The 21,421-nt window shown below is 35.8% G+C and overlaps 1 protein-coding gene across 2 annotated transcripts in view; it reads right to left on the bottom strand.

The window, feature by feature from the left end:
- Positions 1-337: 337 nt before the first annotated feature.
- The window catches only part of LRRCC1 (leucine rich repeat and coiled-coil centrosomal protein 1), a 34,342-nt gene continuing 13,258 nt past the window's right edge, over positions 338-21,421 (bottom strand). For both annotated transcript variants that reach the window (XM_090283779.1, XM_090283778.1), the window contains 13 exons: positions 19,708-19,904; positions 19,287-19,434; positions 17,965-18,113; positions 16,398-16,602; positions 15,438-15,577; positions 11,809-12,010; positions 11,145-11,330; positions 10,209-10,383; positions 9,228-9,391; positions 6,416-6,624; positions 6,188-6,325; positions 3,917-4,052; positions 338-1,143 (listed from right to left, as the gene is read on the bottom strand). In XM_090283779.1, coding sequence (XP_090139905.1) covers positions 1,021-1,143; positions 3,917-4,052; positions 6,188-6,325; positions 6,416-6,624; positions 9,228-9,391; positions 10,209-10,383; positions 11,145-11,330; positions 11,809-12,010; positions 15,438-15,577; positions 16,398-16,602; positions 17,965-18,113; positions 19,287-19,434; positions 19,708-19,904 — 2,172 coding nt within the window. In that variant the 3' untranslated portion in view covers positions 338-1,020. The remainder of the gene's footprint in view (positions 1,144-3,916; positions 4,053-6,187; positions 6,326-6,415; positions 6,625-9,227; positions 9,392-10,208; positions 10,384-11,144; positions 11,331-11,808; positions 12,011-15,437; positions 15,578-16,397; positions 16,603-17,964; positions 18,114-19,286; positions 19,435-19,707; positions 19,905-21,421) is intronic.

The raw sequence follows: 21,421 nt of genomic DNA, 5'->3' as shown, positions 1-21,421 counted from the left end.
GAAGTTTTCAGCTATTATTCTCCCAAATATTTCCTATGCCCTCCCCTCCCCCTAACTCCCATGACACCTTGGTATGCTCAACGCTGTCCCACAGATGTCAGTGTGAAGCTTGCCCATAATGAACTGCGACCCTCTCTTTTAGAAGCATTTACATTTTTTCATTCCATTTAATTTTTAATACTTAGTTCACTGGCTATTCATTAAAAACTTGGTGTCATATTCTCTTTCAAAAACAGTAAGGAGAATAGTATTTAGGTTTTTGTCCTATATACACAGGAACATAGAAGATGACAAAAGTAAAATAGAATAAATGACCAAATGAAATGAAAGAAAACTGTTTCCAGTTGCAACATTAGAATTCTCTTTATATATATACAGTGATTAAAAGGGAAAATGGGAAAACGAGGGTGGAAGAGTAGTGTTCCTTTTGAGGAACAATGATTATGAAACCTTAAATGTAATCTTTAATGAAAAAGTCAGATGCATTATAAAAAGGGGTCATTATGAGTATATGGAGATGGCAATATGTGTTTTCTTAAGAGTGCGACATCTTTTGACCACGCATATTTCAGATACTTTTTGGCTCTATGTATGAGCATTTTGAAAGAATGGAGCTACTACATCAACTAAAGGACAATCAACAAATATAATTAGTTCTTCATTACTACAATAAGGCAACAACTATTAAAATACTTTCCCTAATATAGTCAAAAAGCTAACTTAATTTTCATTTACATATGGACAAATGTGTAATTACCAAAGAATGTATAGCACAGAAACAAAAAAAGTGTCTTAAGTCTAGTTATTTTGATACGTTTTTCTAATACACATATTTATCAACAATTTATTATAAAAACCTACATATACAATTAAATACTTTTTCAAATTTTTAAAAATATAAACAATGAAATGTGTAGAAAGAGACATTTCAAAGTCGTAGCAGTTACTACTGTTACAACATTTAATCATTTTTACAATAGGTCTGCTGGTCCATTTCAATTCAATTGGTTCTCAGAACTATCAGAAGTCTCGCTGAATTTCATTTAGTGCAAAAGCAAGTTGCTTAATTTTTGCTTCCATTGCTTTTTTGTTCTTGCAGTTTTCTTGCAGAAGTTCACGCATTTCTTCTTCAACCTGATGAACCTAAATCAAATATAAATTTTAGTATTAAATTTCTTAAATAGATTTTAAAAGGCATTCTGAAAGAAAAGAGTCAAAAATTGATTCTTATGCATTTTGCAATTAGCAACATTTATTTAAAGCAAAGAGGTTAGTAAAAGGTAACTTGTTAAAATACTACTTGGGAAAATAATGTTTACACTGGATACAAAGTACTTACACATATATTATCTATTTCCAATAGGTTCTGGTGATGAACACATGGTAATTTATTTAAACTCTATTTTAGAGCTTAAAAATTCTGTTGAAGGTTGTGCAGCTTCTCAGTAGTATGTCTGGACAGAAACAGTCTTCTGGCTTAATCTTTTCACTGTCCTGTGATGCAGTGAGTGCTGAGACATGAATTTACCTTAAACACGAGACCCTTACGGACTTCCAAACCTGACATTACCTCCCCTCCCTAACACTCATTACTATGGTTCCTACTGCATTTCTACAATTGCTGTTGGTGGTTATAAACTGCTGTCTATATGAGGGGTCATTTTATCATTTTTTCCTAACCTACACTTCCCTAGATTTTCTGTAATTGATACTATTAATTTCTGTTTGAAACTCTCTTCTGTGATACATACAGGTCTCCCAGCAGAACTGGCTCCATGCCTATCCCTTTTCTTAATGTCTAATACAGATCTCCTATTCTTTCCCCCTCAGAAAGGTAATATTTCTCCCACTTTTTCCCCTTGATTGTCAACTGTAAGCTCGGTGCCATTTCTCTAACTCCTGAGCAGACATATCCTTTTAATATTACACTGTATCAACAGGAGGGGTCCAAATCCTAACTCAGCATTTTCTCTTCAGCCAAAGGCCTAACCTTCTACTTATCTTAGGACCTAATAAACCCTTGCCAATACTCCACAGATTTTAAGTAAAACATTTAAATCATCTGTTGACTTGACATGAAATAAAGAACTAAATTTTAAACAAATTATACTTCTTTATTAATTGTGATTATTTCCAAGGCCCTCATCCATCTCTCTTCAGACTCCTGGGGGCGATGTCCACTAATCAAACCACCTTGATTATAAAATGATACAGAATATTCCTTTCCCTTTCTTCTGTTTGACTCTTTTTTCCAGCTGCTGATTTCTGAGTCTCCAGTTTACAGAAGACAGTCACCCCACTTATCCATGGGAATATGTGGCTGCCTGAAACCACAGATAGTACCAAACCCCATATATACTACATTTTTTCCTATACATACATATATATGATAAAAGCTTAATTTAGAAAATAGGCACAGCAAGAGATTAACAATAAAATAGAATAATCAGAGCAATATACTATAATAAAAGTTATGTGATGTGCTCTCTCTCAAAACATTTTATTGTAGTGTACTCACCCTTCTTATTCTTGAGACAATGTGAGGTGATAAAATGCCAAACCTATTCCTGAATCTGTGACCATCCCTCATTGCAGTAAATGGCCTGGTGTCATTTGTTTCAGGGGCTCCCTTGCTGAAGTCCTCACATAGGCTCAGTGCTTTCTGAGCCAATACGTTGCCGTCAGTCGGAATACATTTTTTGTTCATGTCTTCCACCCACAAATTTAATGCATTTTCCATCTTAGCTAAGCATTCATCACGCTCTGTGGCCATAATTTTTGCAGTCTGAGGTACAACAGCAAAACTAGCACAAATTTCTTTTTCCTTCTTGAGGCTTTCACGATAGATTCATTCTTAATGTAGATTTTAGCAACCTCAGCATACAATTTTTTCTTTCCTTATTAAGTCCAGAATATTCACCTTTCCACTTAATGGAAGCTCTTTACGGCTTCTCTTTGGCATGTCCAAGTTGCCAGCATCACAACTCTTGCACTTTGGGGCCGTTATTAAGTAAAATAAATGTTACTTGAACACAAGTGCTGCGATACTGTGACAGTCGATCTGATCGCCAAGATGGCTACTAATGCTAATGGGAAGGGAGTACATATAGAATGGAGACTCTGGGCAAAAAGATGGCTCACATCCAGGGCAGGACAGGGAGGAATGGTTTCATCATGCCACTCAGAATGTGCTCAACTTAAAACTCATGAACGATTTCTGGAATTTTCCACTTACTATTTCAGACCACAATTTCCGTTGGGTAACTGAAACCTCAGAAAGCAAAGGGGTGGATTTGGGCGGGGGAGGGGACTACTGTATCTGTTTCTTATTACCACTTCAAAATCAGGGAAAAATGAAATTTCACAACTGTCCGCTCAGCTAGCGCATCTCAACAGAGGGGTCACATCAGAATCACCTGCTGAGTTTTAAAAATACCTGGGTCTGACGCCAGATGTCATGAATGAACACGTGTATTATTAAAAGCTCCTTTGTCAATGATATTAATATGATGAACTTGATAGCCCTGAAGCCTAACTATTAATACAACACTTACTTCTTGAGAACTTTTCCAGAGTAGTGATGGACTGTATTTAATACATTCGATTCTCCTCCTGCTTATGTGTAAACAAACGGGCTTTGCTCTGAGACTGGTTAGTGAGATGGTTAAGTTTTATCCAGAGATCACAGAGCAGGTACATGCCAGAATAAAACTTTTAATTATGATTTCATTAGAATTATATTCTACAACAAATCTAAGTAATACCAATATTTTGGCCGGGCTTCATGATAGTTTTGGCAACATTCTTCATATCTATTTGTTTATTAAATCATGCTGCCTTTTTTCTTTATAATTCTCAATTTATTTAGCTGTAACAATTCAATACTGATCATCAAAGTGCGTTTTACTTACAGTACCTTTAAATTTGCAGAATCAATGTATTTCTGCTTTTCATTTTCCAATTGTATGATTTCAGCTTGATGAGCTTCAACAATTGCTTCAACTTGTTTTTTAAAGGTATCATCCATACTATGAAGCTTCTCCATAGCATCTCTTAAAAACAGAAAACAAAAACCAAACATCTCTGCATATAAAAGTTAGAATGTTCTTTTTTTCTTCTGAGATGGCAGCTTGTACATGCATTTTTTTTTAAATCCTCACCTGAGATACATTTATTGATTTTAGAGAGAGAGGAAGAGAGAGAGAAAGAGAAACATTGACAGACTGCATTTCATACCCTCCCAAACGGGACTGAACCTGCAACCTAGGAATGTGCCCTGACTGGGAATCAAACCTGTGACCTTTTGGTGCACAGAGCAATACTCCAACCAACGGAACCACCTGGCCAGGACAACATTCATATTTTAATAGAAGCATAGCTCCATTAAATAGCAAAAGGCTATCTATCTCAGGTAACTCGAGAGATATACGCAGTTCACCATCCAGCAGAATAGGGTAGGGTAACCTTTGCACGTTTGTGACATTCTCACCCTCTGAAAGTTTGAGTACTCTGGTTCTCATTCATTCTGAGTCTAAGGAAATTGTTTACAAGCACCTTCACAGATGTCTACCACCATTTCTTTTTTCTTCCATGTATTTGCAGTGTGATAGTAATTTGAGAAGTGTATACCATAGGTAGGTTTACATTTATAAACAGGTAAGTCTGGCCTCCTTGTGCTAATACTTAACAGATAAAACCCTAGGTTAATAAACACATTAAGTAGTATTCACAAAATTTTAGTGCTAAAAGTTTCTTAGATGCAAAACACCAATTCCTTTTTATTAAATATGAATGCTTTTATTTAAAAAGGTAAGTCCATAATGAAAACATTGTCTGGTTTTGGCATCACCCACAGAAACAGCAGACTGAACATTAGGACCACAAATCAGAGCCTCTTTTATTCCCAGTTACAACAGAGGAACCATGTGACTGAGGGCAAGTTAAACTCTACACTGAGATTTTTCAATATAAAACAGAATACTCCTGATTGTTCTGCCAACCTCACTGTTGGATTCAAAATAAAATATAAGAAAAAATCAATTTATACATTAAAAAACTATACAAATAAAAATCTATTTTATTAATAACTTATTTTATTAAAAACTTATTTTATTAAAATCCCATTGAATTAAAAATCATATATACCAATCTTAGTCATCAAGGCATTAACACATAAAATCAGGTCTATTGTTTTGCTGTTAATGAATGACACATTTAACAATGAAATACAAGGGATTCTAAAACTTGTCAGGTTTTATGATTTTTATTAAGTTTAGGAATTGCTATTTACAGGAATGATTCTTTCGTATAGAATCTAAAGGACTGACAATCGCAAAGCTGTGATGTGCAGGAGAGAAATTTGAACAGATTCCAAGACGCGGACCCTGGATCAGTTGGTTAAAAACAAAGTGCAACAGGGTATGTCAGCAGATAAATGAGTAACTACTGTCAATCAAATCTTTTTGCAAAGGATTAACACTTTCAATTTCATGGGGTTAAAATTTGAGGAATCTGACTCCAGGTCCCATGAGATATGCTGGAATGGGAACCATGGCTTTGGGAGTCTATGTCCCTTGCTATCTATGCCACTCTGTATCTCAACATGAGACTGATCATGAAACCGCACTACCTATTTTCGAGGCAATCAACTTTATAAATTATTTTAACACATCTAGCTATAGAGCTCAGAAGGTTAAACCTGCATTTCCTCTAGAGTATTTATAAAACCCACACAACCAGCACCCAGGAACACGTTTTCCTCCCCTTTGAAATCAGCTCCTGCTTCTCTTGTTCAGTGTCCCCAGAGGCCAGGCAACTTACTCCTCTGAAGTCCACACACAATGGCCAAAAATACCACTGGCTGCTTTCAATCAAACAGCATGAAAACAATAAGTACAGTAATAAAAACAAATATTCATACAATAATTACTATGTGTCGGGCCCTACGCTCACACGTGCATGCACGCACACACACACAGAGAACTTAAAGCTCATATTGACACGGAACGGGGAAACCATTTACTTCCTCCTTTGTAGATGGAATGATAGAAGGGAAAGAAAGTATTTGTCAAATAACTGCCTCCAACATGTTTTCAGCTCCCTTCCCCTCCCTCTTTCTACCCATCTCACACATCCCAATTCAGTATTTCTATTTAGAGGCCCTGGCACTTGAGGACATAATACTTACTTCTGCAGTTCAATACTCTTGTCTCTCTCTGCTTTCAGTTTCCTTTCCTTGTTTTCAAATTTCTCTTTCACTTCTTTTACTTGCATTTCCAGATTACAGAGGAGTTCCCCTTTATCATGCCACTTTTGATTAAGTGTACTGAATGAGAAGAGATAATGTTAGAGAAAATCAGTTATACAAAATTAGTAAGCCACATTTTACTTCTCAATAAGTAATACTATAGAATACCTGTAAGCTTTTCTAATTTCTTCAAGTTCTAATTCCTTTATTTGCAACTGTTGTTTTAGTTTTTCTTTTCTTTCATTGTGTCTTTCTAGTTTCTCAATTATGTCATCCAGTTGCAAAGATTTTTCATCAAGTTGTTCTTGAGTACATTTCTGTATTTCAGTGATCTTTTCTTGTAATATTTTGACTTGTTCCTCTCTTTCCTGTAAACACTTCAAGAAAATAATCAGTACTTTATTAATCCCAGATGTCTCATTTCCTAATTAATTAGATATGGTTTAAAATTATTATAAAAACTACAAATTAGAAATAAATTGAAAGTTCAATGAGTGTTTTAGAAAAGATTTACAGAATATTGTTTATCATAGTCAATAAGAAACATCACTACTACTTTCAGTGCTATTAAACAAAGAAAATTTTTGTCCTTTTCACATTTTTTATTTCAGGAAGTTAGTAATTATTACACACACAAGGAGTACAAGGGAAAGAGAAAGCAGCAGAATGAAAATTCCAATTAACATGATTTTGCATTTGAAAGAATCTATGTTCTCATGACAGAAAGTGAAAGAAAACTCTAGGTGGCTAACAGCAACACAGCAAAGACTGATGTTCACTAGATGCAATGGCACAAATTAAACTATTTCTGTTGTGCAAATCCTTTAAAATAATGATTTCATCACTGCTAAAATGTCATGTGCAAACAGGCTTTACATCTTCCCAGACTTCCTTTTATTATGTCTTCTGTACTGTGAGTCATACACGCAGGAGAATCAAACCACCTGTCTGCAGGTTCTAGGCCTCACACAGGCTGTTGATCTTAATGAACTTGGTCTGCTGTATTCAGCTGTCTGGGCCTCTGGAGCAGCCTGCTGCACACTAGCATTGGGCTGCAGGTGAGAAGATGGAAGTGGATATTAATTTTGCCCTTATTCTCCCCTGCCCCACTTGCCTTTCTTTCCTCGTGGGAAGAAGATGGAGGCAAACAAACGCTGAACAAGTCTAACTTAAGTACAGATTCTTAAGTCTCATATAGAATATGGTTTAGTTCCTCAGTGTGCTACAAGCTAAAAATTCTAAGCAAAGGTAGTCAGATAGTCTTGACCAACATTTGCAAGTCATGAATTGTTTATTTTCTCCCACAACTCCTTGAACTACTTCGGAGTGGGAAGTCTTGAAACCACAAAAGCCATAAAAGATTCTTATAAAATAACCCTATTTGCAGCATCAGAGTCTTGTGATCCATATGCACTGAAAAGTACCAAAATAATACATGGAGAGGAAACATCATTTCAAAAAAATTTCTGTTTCTGACTTCCATAATTAGAAGCTAATTATAGAATCTACTTAGTTGAAAACATCAAACTCCATATTTTACAGATTAGGTCATTATCCCTTTAAGTTATTAGCTATGTTGACTTTACTGCTGGAAGAAGTTATGCCTAGCTATCTCTATATGTTATGTTATGTGATTATTTGGAAAGCACCATTAACACTCATGTCTTTGAGGCTGATATAATGTTCTTTAAAGTAAATGTATTAAATTGTGGGGAAAAATACTGGGTTAAAATCTAAAAATGTTTTACAGTTTTTACTAAAAATCTAAAACTAAAATCTGTTTTCTGGCTTCACTATGTCATTAACAGTCATTTCCTTTTAAAACTATGCTCACATTGAGAAGACGTCAGTCTAATAGTGTGATTAAGTCAAACACAATGCACTGTACTAAATGCATCATGGGTTTTGTCTTGTAAAATTTAAATACAAATCATTAATCTTTCTGTTTCATATTTTACCTTACTTCAAAAGAAAATAAGCTTGGCTACATTTTTTTAAAAAGAAAAAAGGGTTACTGTTAAAAAAAATTAATAATTTTCAGTGCAGCTCAGCATATATGACCAATATATTTGAAATGTTGACTATACTGAGACCAAATTTTCAATTGAGTAAATACCAGTATAATTGTTCAGGACAGTTCAAGCATTCATACTTACATCTAGCTATGGATAAAACAATATGGGGATAAATAGGTTTCTTTATTTTCTGTACTTGATGAAATTAAGTTCTCAAGGATTTTCTTTACAATGACTGAGGAAAAAAAATCATATCTTAGGTAGTTATAATTCCTCTAAAGAATGAGTTCCTAATTTTATGGGTGATAATCCCATTAAGAAGTTACTTTAAAATGCCTCTTTTCAGTTATTTTTACACTTTAAGAGATAACATCTAGATAAAAGTTTTGAAATTTAAGTATGATTTAATGCTCAAGATAATTTTCAAAATATTTCTCTGGAGAATTTTCATGACAGATGCTCTGAAACAAGTGTTCTTGTTAGTATTCTCCCAAGATAGGCCTAGCTGAATAAAAGGGTACACATGGTGTCCTCAGGATCTAGAATGAATCTCGTAATCTATTCATATACCTTTAAGGATAAGTAGGTTTGTCATAACTTTCAGAAGTGAGTTGGCAATATTGAAAGATACTAAACAATTCTTTAAAAGAATATTTTAAACATAAAACGTTAATTTTCTTGTGATTCCTAACCTTTCATCAACACTATTTCCAGTTATTTCAAAGGGCCATAAGAACTTTCTCCATGAAATGTTGACATGTAAGTAATTTCAAGTTAATAAATGAGTGGCATATATCACTTCTAAAAGCAAAGGGGCAAATACTGCAATAGGAAACACATGACAAATTGTCCCAAATTTCACAACAGTTGGGATTCACAGATACAAGCATTTACTGGATACTCTGATCCATAGATTTTTCAAACCTGCCATATGCCTCCTTCCCAAAATAAAACATCAAACTTACAACTTTTAATTTTCTGATGGTCTCAGTTTGGTCTTCGATGATTTTGCACTTAATTCTTAATGTGTCACTGTCCCGCTCATTTGTCTTCCGCAGAGATTCGTTTTCTCTACATAAACTTTCAATTTGCGCCTCTAGTTTCCCACGGTCCTGGGCTAGACAGGATCCTGAGAAATAAACATCACCAGTAACTTAACTTTAGAAGACTGTGGAGGATTTATTTTATAAACATCTAATTTAACAACATATAATAAAATAAAATGAAAGCCTGATTAAAGAAAGAAGATAAATATTAGCACAATATGAAGAGGAAAGAACCAGGGAACAAAAAGCCCTTTTAAACACCTGTGGCTATTTGAAAACCTAAAACCACAAATTGAGAACAAGTAACTCAGGCAGGTACTATCATATTTAATTGGTCATGTTGTGGCACACAACCAACCAAAACCATGTGAAATATTCCTAGGTGGAATGACAGATGAACCATGCTCCATTAAAACCAACATCTGTAAAGTATCTGTGAATGCCTGAAAATAAGCTATCTCTTGCTGTGCAGTGACCGGAAAGGGAATGGACTGAGGTTAAGTTTACCTGAGCGGATAGTGGTTTTCATTGACACACCATTTCACATTTCTCTATGCATAACATGATAACTGTTACCAAGATTTTTAGAAAACTGAATGCTGCTGAATCTGTACAAATAATACGAAATCACTGTATAAGAATGAATTATTTTCAACACCTTATTCAGCTATAGCACTCTTAAGACATACCTGTTCAGAAAAGTAATTCAATTATACTGGGAAGAGAAGCGACAATGAAAGAATCTGAGCGATAACTCATAATTGGTACAATAACCTATTTCCTGTTTCCTAGCTTGCTCTCAGTTGTGGGGACAGGGAAGTCCTTCCTTTCTCTCCAATATACAGATTTGCTCATTTAGAAAAATGGGCTATTTTCCCTTTGAAAATTTGAGAATTTTACCCTGTTGTGCCAGCTCATGTCCCCATAATTTTCTTTCTGTCCTTAAACCGTAAATTAGTGATTCCTTGGCTGCTAGCTCAGTAATAAGCTGGACCTTTTCATGCTTGAGAAGCTCGATTTGGATACTCTTCTGCTTGTCATCTTCAGTCAAGATTTCAAGGGTGTTGATTTGACTCTGTATACTCCCCGAAAAACATTGAAAAAAAATGCAAAGTAATTATTACATTTGAATCCTTTATTTTCTACTTTTTGCATTTTATAGTAAGAAAAAAAATGTTATTTAAGCAAATACCAAGTAAATGCTCCTCAATTTTACATCAGGAAAAGTTTTAATTTTGTTAATTAAAGTTATATGTAGGTCAGGAAATAAGAAGTCAAATTATAAGAGGCTACTCCTTCAAACACTCTGAATTTTATTCTAAAACCCTAAGAGGGGAACTACACCTGTAATACTCAAAACTTCTCGGCATTTACATCAGCAGTCTAAAGGTCACTTGCAGGAAGGAAGTTCTCGTGGGCAAATATCCCTAATGTTTAAAATGGCAACAGAAATTAATTTAAAAATCATTACAGTAGGTATATCTAAAAACTACCACTACCACAAAAGTAGCACCAGTGACCCACATGCTATTTCCTAAACTTAAACTATTTGAATATCATTGCCAGAATTTTTGCTCTATCACTATGCAACTGGGACCCAGTTACTTAGCACGTTTCTTAAAATTAATTCACTTATTTTATCAATACTATTTTATTCATAAACAGTACATTCTGAAACCACATTAACTCTCCTAGTTTGATTACTTTTATCATAGGTATCAAATACATAATTAGTATATAAGTTAAAATTGTGCATTTCATAAAAATCACTGCATGCCCTTGAGAAACCAAAGAAACAAACTGAAAAGAAAATATAATGTTACAATATATTATTACCTGCAAATTTGCTGCTGTTTCCTGTTTCAATTTGGAAACTTCTGCGAGTTTTGTCTTTTGCTCCTTCACCATGCATGTCAGATCTTTAATTAAAGAGGAAGACTCATTTTCTTTCCGTTGAGCCCAAACAAGAGCATGCTTGCTCTTTGCTAACTCAGTTGCAACACTTTCAAAACCATCTTTAACCTATATTTCAAAATTGCATTTATAAATAGCAGTTCTCCAAATATTTAGAAAATATTTGTTTCTGGAAACAGCTTACTTCTTTCATGTTTAGAATCACAGAGGTTTAGCACAAGAAGAAAAGGCCAGGCCATGTAGTCTGTGTTGAAAGTATACAATAGCATGGCTGTGTTCTAGTAACACCTGACAAATAGAGGCCGCAGCCAGGGTTTAGTGTGCCAGCCCCTGCTCTACAGAAACAAGATTCAGGTTTCCCAATCCTCTCTGTACCTGACCATTTACAATCTCATTGGCTTTGGCCAACAGCACTGATGAGTAGGTATTACTTCAGTGAAACAACTAAAGCTCTAGAATTCAAAGGATCTGCTTAAGGTCAGAGAGCCAAGATATCCACAGAGCTAGAACTCTAAAGTATGGTTCTGTCATCAAACCATATGTTGCTGGTTCTGTTTTCAATAAAAATCTAAATGCCAAGTCTTACGTCTTTAAATCTTCTGGCTTCAACAGTTAAAGCTATACGAAATTCATTCTCTAAATCCAGGTACTGCTGCTTTAATGCGTTAATTTTTTCTTGGTATCCTTTTATCTCTTGCTCATGCTTTGTCTCTTCTTTAGCTACTTCCTTGGCTAAGGATTTCTGGAACTCAGCATCACTAAAAAACTCCCTTGTTTCAAGTTCTTTCCTACAACAAAAAACAAAAAATCATAGGATGCTGCTAACCTGGAAAGAAAACTTTTGAAGGTCTTTAAATAGTCATTAAATAGTCTATATTCCCTAATTTTCATTTAAGATGAGCTCTTCACTTTCAAACACAGAAACTGGGAAAGTACAGAGAAGGAATATGAGTTTACTTGACTATGTGTTCAGTGGGGATGGGGATCAGAGATGTGTCCCATATCTACGTTCACTGAGACAGTTCAGGATCCCTGTATGGCTCTAGGGTTCTGTAGAAGTCTATGTCCCTGTACCTCCTGTTCTGGTTAGTCTTTGACATATAATGAACATAGCCTGACTGCTATTGGTAGTTGGTTAACAAGAAAAAAAATCTGTTAAGTTCTGTAATTATTCACCAATCTTTTGATGTAAGGTGTTTTTTTCTTTAAATGTTAGCTCATTCCTTAAGAGTTCTCTGCTGTTTTTTCTTATTTAAATCAACCCATAACACAAAATCCATTATTTCTGGTTTTGGCTTCCTTAAATTAGAACAAGATATTTAGTCTGAGGCCAACATCATACTCAACGGACAAAAACTAAAAGCATTCCCCCTGAATTCAGGAACTAGACAAGGTTGTCCACTCTCTCCACTCCTATTCAACATAGTGTTGGAAGTCCTAGTCACAGCAATCAGACAAGAAAAAGAAATAAAAGGCATCCAAATTGGGAAAGAAGAAGTAAAACTATCATTATATGCAGATGACATGATAGTATACCTAGAAAATCCTATAAACTCCACTGAAAGACTACTCGATATAATAAACGAATTTGGCAAAAAAGCAGGGTACAAAATAAATATACAGAAATCGAAGGCATTTCTGTACACCAACAATAAAATATCAGAGACAGAGACAAAAAAGAAAATACCATTTACTATAGCAACAAGAAAAATAAAGTACCTAGGAGTAAACTTAACCAAAGAGATAAAAGACCTGTACTCTGAAAATTACATAACATTGAAGAAAGAAATCAAGGAAGATACAAATAAATGGAAGCAAATACCATGTTCTTGGATGGGCAGGATCAATATCATCAAAATGGCCATACTACCCAAGCAATTTACAGATTCAATGCAATCCCTATTAAAATACCAATGACATATTTCATAGACCTAGAACAAATACTCCATAAATTCATATGGAACCAAAAAAGACCCCGAATAGCAAAAGCAATCTTGAGACAGAAGAAAACAGCAGGAGGAATCACAACACCAGATATCAAACAATACTACAAAGCCACTGTAATCAAAACAGTATGGTACTGGCATAAGAACAGACATATAGATCAGTGGAACAGAATAGAGAGTTCAGAAATAAACCCAGGCCTCTATGGTCAACTAATATTTGATAAAGGAAGAAGGAACATAAAATGGAGTGAGACGAGCCTCTTTAACAAATGGTGCTGGGAGAACTGGATAGGGACCTGCAAAAAAATGAAACTACACCACCAACTTACACCACACACGAGAATAAACTCAAGATGGATCAAAGACTTAAATGTAAGCCGTGACACCATAAAAGTCCTAGAGGAAAACATAGGCAAGAAAATATCAGATATCTCATGTAACAATTTCTTCACAGATACATCTCCTAAAGCAAGAGAAATAAAGGAAAAAATAAATAAATGGGATTACATCAAACTAAAGAGTTTCTGCTCAGCAAAAGAAAACATCAGCCAGATGAAAAGGAAACCAACCATATGGGAAAACATATTTGCCAATGACATCACAGACAGGGGACTGATTTCCAAAATATATAAAGAGCTGATACGACTCAACATCAAGAAAACAAACAACCCAATTAAAAAATGGGCAAGGGACCTGAACAAACACTTCTCCGAAGAGGACATACAGAAGGTCCATAGACACATGAAAAAATGCTCAACATCATTAGCCATCAGGGAGATGCAAATAAAAACCACCTAGAGATACCACCTTACACCAGTCAGAATGGCCATCATCAACAAATCAACAAACAACAAATGCTGGTGAGGATGTGGAGAAACGCGAACCCTACTGCACTGTTGGTGGGAATGCAGACTGGTGCAGCCACTATGGAGAACAGTATGGAATTTCCTCAAAAGATTAAAAATGGAACTGCCTTTTGAACCAGCGACTCCACTACTAGGATTATACCCGAAGAATCTTAAAACACCAATTCAAAAGAACTTATGCACCCCTATGTTCATAGCAGCCCTGTTTACAATAGCCAAGTGCTGGGAACAGCCTAAGTGCCCATCTGTAGATGAGTGGATCAAAAAACTGTGGTACATTTACACAATGGAATACTATGTAGCAGAAAGAAAGAAGGAACTCCTGCCATTTGCAACAACATGGATGGAACTAGAGAGAATTATGCTTTGTGAAATTAGCCAGGCAAAGAAAGAAAAATACCATATGATATCACCTAATACAGGAAACTAAAGAACAACACAAATAAAGGAACTAAATAGAACAAAGAGCAGAATAGCAGTCAATAGGGGGGAGGGGAGAGGGAGAGAAAGGGGATAAGTAAGGGAAGGGTTTAGTCAAAGAATAAATGACTCATGGACATGGACAACGAGGAGGGATATGATTGCGGGAGAGGGGGTGGGTTGGGTGGGAGAGAGTAATGGGGGAAAATGGGACAACTGTAATTGAAAAATCAAAAAAAAAAAAAAAAAGAACAAGATATTTAAAAATACTTGTAAAGGAAATTAAGTACAGAATTTTACATTTTTTAAATTGTTTTCCTCAAGCTTTTATAGCTGTCCTGCCCACACACAGGATGTCAATTTTTCCCAGAGTATCTATACCTAATTTATACGTGAAAGTAGAGAACCAGCTGGGGGCAGCAGGAGATAAGCAGCTGAAAGTGTGCCCACCACTGCAGACTCGGAGAACGGCAAGCACGATGCCGCCCACGGACACGGCTGGCCTGTGGCCTTTTCAGGAAACACACTTTTACTGGCACATAGCCACACCCGCTGGCTTACATTTTGTCTACAGTAAAGGCAGTTAGGTGTGGCCCGCAAAGCTTGAAATATTTTCTATCCGGCCCTTCACAGGAAAAGTCTGTTAATACCTCCTTCACAGGAATAAAGAACACTGAATAATTAAACACGCAGTGAGCTGAAGTTCTATTAAAAGTTTTCTGTTGCGTTTGCAGAAATGCAAACACGGCTTCCCTGTTGCAGCCCACACCTCAGTAAGTCACCTGTGTGTCAGGAAGCTGACAGCTGCATTAGGAGACCAATTTGGACACCCACACAAGCACATCCCCTCCAGAAGCTCTACTAACGGCCTCTCTGCTGTGCTCAGTCCCTGACTAGTGTTTGTGGAATGGGGAATGGAAAGGAATCAAGTGGATTCTTCCCTGTGCTTGAATGGCAATATTTCCTCGTTTGTTTTCATTTACCTGTGCTCCTGTTCTTTCAGTGCAAGAAGCTCATGAAGCTGTTGCACTTGCTCCTTTTCTTGATGAAGGGAAGTCCGCAGTAAGTTTATTTCTTGGTCAGCAGCCGCAGCTTTGAGCTCCACCTCTTCAATAAGTCGCATCTGAGGAAAAGACACACAATTACAATCCTCAGATTCTCCCTGCTTCTATTTTAATGCCAGTTTCCCAGAGAAAAGTGCATTCTAAGTAACAGAACCTAGTGCCTAGGTTGATTTTCAAAATGTCATAGAAGAAGGATGCTGTGGTCTCATGAGGTACAGCCTCAGAAGCATCCAACATACTTCTTGTCTACTGCTCACTTGCATACAGATCTTAATGAAAATTCTAACCCAGAAAGTGTGAAAGTGAAATACCTTCAGAATGAAACAGAAATAGACTCATAGATACAGAGAACAAACTGACAGCTGTCAGAGGAGTGGGGGGCTGATGGGCTGGGTTAAAAAGTTGAAGGAATTATGCAAAAAACAAAAAAACAAAACAAATGAAAGAACAAAACATCATGGGTACAGACCAAAGTATGGTGATTACCAAAGGGAAAGGAGGTAAACAGTGATGGAAGGAGACTTGACTTTGGGTGGTGAACACACAGTACAAAATATAGATGTGTTATAGAATTTATTAATGAATGTCATCCCAATAAATTCAATAAAAATATAAAAGAAATACCTTCAGGTACCCCCCAAAAAACTTTAAATCCTGGCTCTTGGAACACAGCCCAAAACCTGCAATATGTCCAAGTCTTCTGGTTGCCTCGTGAGTGCTTGAAGCCTTAATTCAGAAATAACTCCACGGGCTAAATTGCCACAACATTTTATTTTTGCACATTCTAGCATCTCTGAGTCTACCATATAACCAGAGTTGTTTCAGTACAGAGCCAGGACTGGGTTAACTCAGTGGCTAACAGACAGAACTGAGAAATACCTGGGCCGCTTGCTGCTGTCCTTTCTGCCTCTCCATCTTTTCTAATGCTCTCTCCAGGGCTCTCAAGTGTCTGATGTGATCTTCTTGCTGATCTCTTGCTTTAGTTAATTCAATAGTTAGTTTTTTAATTTCATTTTGAAGTCTGTGAACCATAATTTCGAGTTGCACTTTGGAATTTCTTTCTTTAAAAATAATTTCCTTTAACCTAAAACAGAAATCAGATGTGTATATTATGCATGAAAAGGGACAAAAATTATAGTCAACATCAAAGGTTAGAGAGGAAGATTTGAAGTATGTTTCTAACACATCTAATTTAAAAAAACAGCTGGAAAACAGAATAATATATCTCTTTCCTATCCCTGAAATTAGCACTTGTCAAAAGAAAAAACATTCCACCTGAATTAATGAAACTATCTTATGTGAACTTTATTTAACAGCAAAACTTTACTAAACACTTGTTTCAGGTACTATGCTAGGGGTGGACTTAAAAGTCAGTGGCATGAGCCCTGGCCAAGTGGCTCAGTTGATTGGAGCGTCGTCCCATACACCAAAAGGCTGTAGGTTCGATCCCCGGTCAGGGCACATACCTGGGTTGCGGGTTCAATATCCAGACAGGGCGCATAAGGGAGGCAGCCAATTGATGTTTCTCTCTCTCCTTTCCTCTCTCTCCAAAAATCAATCAACATATCCTTGGGTGAGGATTTAAAGAAAAAAGCCAGCAGCATGAATAAGGTACAGCTTGTGCCTTCAAGGAACTCTTAACTGGTTTTCACTTGAAAGACTTACTAATCTGCCTGACACCTCCAGCTGGAGGGCCCAAATAAATGTGGCTTGTGTTCTTTGTTTATGCAACAAGCTAATGAGACACTATATTTTTAGATACAATTATTGTATTTTTGCTCCATAAGCCGCACTTTTTCCTCCCCAAAAGTGGGGGGTGGGGGGGAATGTCTGTGCATTTTATGGAGCAAATATTGCATCAGATTGTAATGTGTATTACCTGACCTGTCAGCAGTGGTGACAGCTGTTAGAAGAGGAAGCGGTGGACCCATGCAAACACCCTGGGGACACTTAAATGTCCTACTTTACAGGGTGTCTGGTCAGTATGAAGATGGTGAAGAAAGTGATAGCAGTGATTGTGAGCAACTGAGCTTCATAAATTCTGACACTAGCGATGATGAGTTCTTGTGATTCCCAGAAAACTAGAAGAATACTTCAACCTTAAAGTCTCTCCTCATTTGTTAATGACGGTGATGATGGTTCTTAATACTGCTGTTGACTGCTGTTCACTTTACATGGTTAAAATATTATTCTGTTATATTTTATTAAATATTTCAGTACACCATTTGGTTCAGAATATTTCTTTTCTTGTTTTCCTCCTGTAAACTTTGATGTGTCTTATGGTCAGGTACATCTTATAGTGCAAAAAATACAGTAGTTCAAATTGAACTAAAACCACATATACCGTTTTAGTCTCATTTCAGATGGTTTAAACAAAGGTGTTCCAGCTGCAAGTTCAGTGTTGTTAGGGTGATGAGCTAGCTCCAGATTTAGACTTTCCCCTTACCTATCTGTGGTGAGTAGAGCTAGGCTATGGATATCCTTCTTTTCGTTTGCATGTTTATGTAGTTCATCGATATAATCCATAAGTTTCTTTTCAGCTTGTTCAGCTTTCCATCTCTTCTCTCTCTCATGGTCTAGCTGTTCAACAAGTATCTGAAAAAAAATAAAAAAATAGTAGTGTTATGTGAAGTTGGAAAAGTTACCTAACCTCTAATTAGCCCAATTTTCTCATTTACAATCTGGGAATAACACTGTCTCATTCAGAGGGCTAAGGGAGAATTAAACAAATTAAGGTAAGTGAAGCATACAAAACAGTGCCTGGTACCAGCTGACACTCAAGAAATGTTCGTTGCCATTACCATCATCGTGGCAATTACTGTTATTTTTCTCAATATTAAAACCTCTATACTTGAGCATAAGGGTAGGAAATCAATAGTGTGAAAGATGTGAAACAGATTTAAAAGTAATTATGGTATTGGAAGAAAAGTGTGCATTTCAATCAAAACCAGTACTTCACAAGTACAGTAAGGGCGAGTTAATAAAATTATAAATAAATCAATGTGTACTAAAAATTCTTAACACTTGAGAATGATTAAGGCAAACACTGACAAATTTTTTAATTCATAAGTGCCTCTTAATCTGGAATCCATGGGTCCAAAACTGGGTTTCGGGAGAGTCTCTGAAAATCCCAACTTTACATATATTTTGCAAGTGTGCATACAAGTAGACTTCTCTGAGAAGACCAACAGATTTCCTTAGAGATTTAAAAGGGTCTGAGGTCCCAAAATTAGGAACCACTGTTTAAGAAATAAAATTTGAAAATTTAAATGTTTCTTCCTCCACAACTATTTAACACATGATTTCACTGAAATCTGATCTTAAATAAACATGTGATTTCCATTCCTTTAAAAATTACAAAAGTAGTAATGTCACACAAAATCTAGAAACCAGGGAGAAAAACAAAACAACTGCTTTCCACTACTCCAATAAAAATACACACAATCTTTTGTGCTCACAAAAGCATGCATTATTTTCTGAGGCTGACTGTATTGAAAACTAAGATTATTCACATTTGCCCTGGCCAGCATGGTTCAGTGGGTTGAGCGTCGTCCCACAAAACCAAGGGTTGCCAGTTTGATTTCCGGTCAGGGTACATGGCTGGGTTGCGGGCCTGATCCCCTTTTGGTGCTCTTGTGAAAAGCAACCAAACGATGTTTCTCTACCTTTATTTCTCCCTACCTTCCTCTCTCTCTAAAATAAATACATAAAATCTTAAAAAAAAAAAATTATTCATATTCATTTTTTACTGAATCTCTTGAATCTTACCCGGTAGGTGTTGTCTTCAGAGCTGCTGTTGTCAACTTTAATTAGTTCCATCTTCTGCTCTTCAGCTTCCTCCAAGCTGTTACAGTTTGCTAGAGATGATCTTACGTACAATTCTTTTAAAAAAGACTGTTTCATTTTATGATTATAACTGCAAAGAATAAAATGCAGACAATAACCCAGAGAAATGTGCAGTGTTTATGTTTTTTACAACAGAAATAAGGGCAATCTATCACAGATAAAGGGATCTTTCTGTATAAATTTGTAAGAATGTACTGACCATATCTGATCTGGCAAGGCTGAAAAGTCGTACCACTGAACATTAGAAGAGTAAAAAAATATCAACCACTAGATAACTAAGGAAGAAGCCAGCAGTATTAACTTTTGTGCGCCTTATTTCAATTTCTAAAATTGAAACACGTACCTTATAAATGAATTGTTGTTTTTATTGTGGTGCTTAATAGTCTGAATTGTTTTGGAATAATATGGGATTTTTGATCTTCGAGGAATTTTTCTATTACATTCCTTTCTGTTTCCATAGTCACTTTCAGAAGTTATATCTATGTCTCTTTTTGGTCTCAGATCTTTCTCCGGAACATTATCTATTAAAGAACTAGAAGTCTAGAATTAAAAAACAAAAAAAGTTTGTTAAAAGTTTGATTTCGTATAAAAGACTAAAATTTGAAATCTCCTAAAATATGATGACCTTTTACGAGATCAAGGGTGTATAAAGTATGTTTGGAATTAAATACAGGGATACAGCTCCTGGTATGAACAAATAAGCTCTAATGAGGTTGACTCAATCAAGGTAAGAATTTTAAAATCTGGGAAAAATATAAACAATACAACAAACAAAAACTATCTGAACAAAACAGTGAACAAAAACAGTCTTATCCTAGAGGGGAGTTGACACTTTGAAATAACAAGAACGGGGTATTTCTGTCTTTGTGGTTTTTAGCCTGAGAACATATCACAATGTGTACTATATAGGGAGCCTTAAACTTAGGTAGAAAAACTAGGGTTTAGGGTCTGAATGGTCAGAAGAAAGCACAGAGATGGCAAAAAGCCTGGTAAAGGACAAAAGTCAGCAGCCCAAGAGACAAAGCGATAGTTTAAGTCAAAGCAAGTTAATAGTCAACTACAAAAATATCGAACTTTCAAGACTCCTAATAGTATAAGTCTCCATAACATAACATTCACAATTTCAGGAATAAAAGCCAACAACACTCACTATAGGAAGAGCCATGCAAGTATGACCTACTCCCAAGAGAAAAAGCAATCAATGGAGACTTAACCTGGGAGAACCCAAATACCCAAATAAGCAGACAATGACTTTAAAACAGTGATCAAAGCTGTGCTCAATAATATAAAAAAAATATGCTTGTCAAGAATAAAGAAGAAAATTCAGCAAAGAAATTGAAATTATTTTTAAAAACAGGAAATTTCACAATGAAAAGGGCAATGGTTGGGCTTCCCAGAAGAATAAGGTGACAAAAATAAGAATAAGTGAACTTGAACACAGTTCAGTGGAAATTATTCAATATGAAGAACACAGAAGAAAAGTTGGTAAGATAGATGTTTGGAGTCTCAGGGGGCTATGATTAAATACCAAAAGTTCAAGTGGGATCTGAATACAGAGAGGTAGAGAAAGAGAACAGGACAGAAAAATATTTGAAGAAATCATGTCCACATTTTCCCAAATGGGTAAGAACATAATTTAAAAGATTTTAAATGCTCAGAGAAACAAACCTTAAGTAGGATAACTATGAAGAAAACCATCCTTAAGCACAATGTAACCTAACTGCTGAAAACCAGGAATAAATGTTAAGAAAATTAAAGGGAAAAATAGACAAGACAAATCCACAATCATAGTTGGACATTTTAACATCTCGCATGCTACCAATAGAACTGAAAACCAAGTCAGTAAAGACATGAAACACCTGAAAATATTATCGAGCATCCTATCCTGATGTCACAAGTGCAGGACACACATCCTGTTCAAGTGCACAAATAACATCCATCAAGACAGGTGGTGCTGGACAATGGAAGAGGTCTGAGTAAATCAAAAGATAGAAATTACCCAAAATATCTGAGAAAAATAGAAGTAAATGAGACACTTCTACATAATTTTTGGATAA

This window comes from Furipterus horrens, unplaced genomic scaffold, assembly GCF_987537825.1.
Source record: "Furipterus horrens unplaced genomic scaffold, mFurHor1.1.pri manual_scaffold_7, whole genome shotgun sequence".
NCBI lineage: Eukaryota > Metazoa > Chordata > Mammalia > Chiroptera > Furipteridae > Furipterus > Furipterus horrens.
The sequence above is the reverse complement of the archived record's forward strand: the minus strand, read 5'-3'. Positions and strand labels throughout refer to the sequence as shown.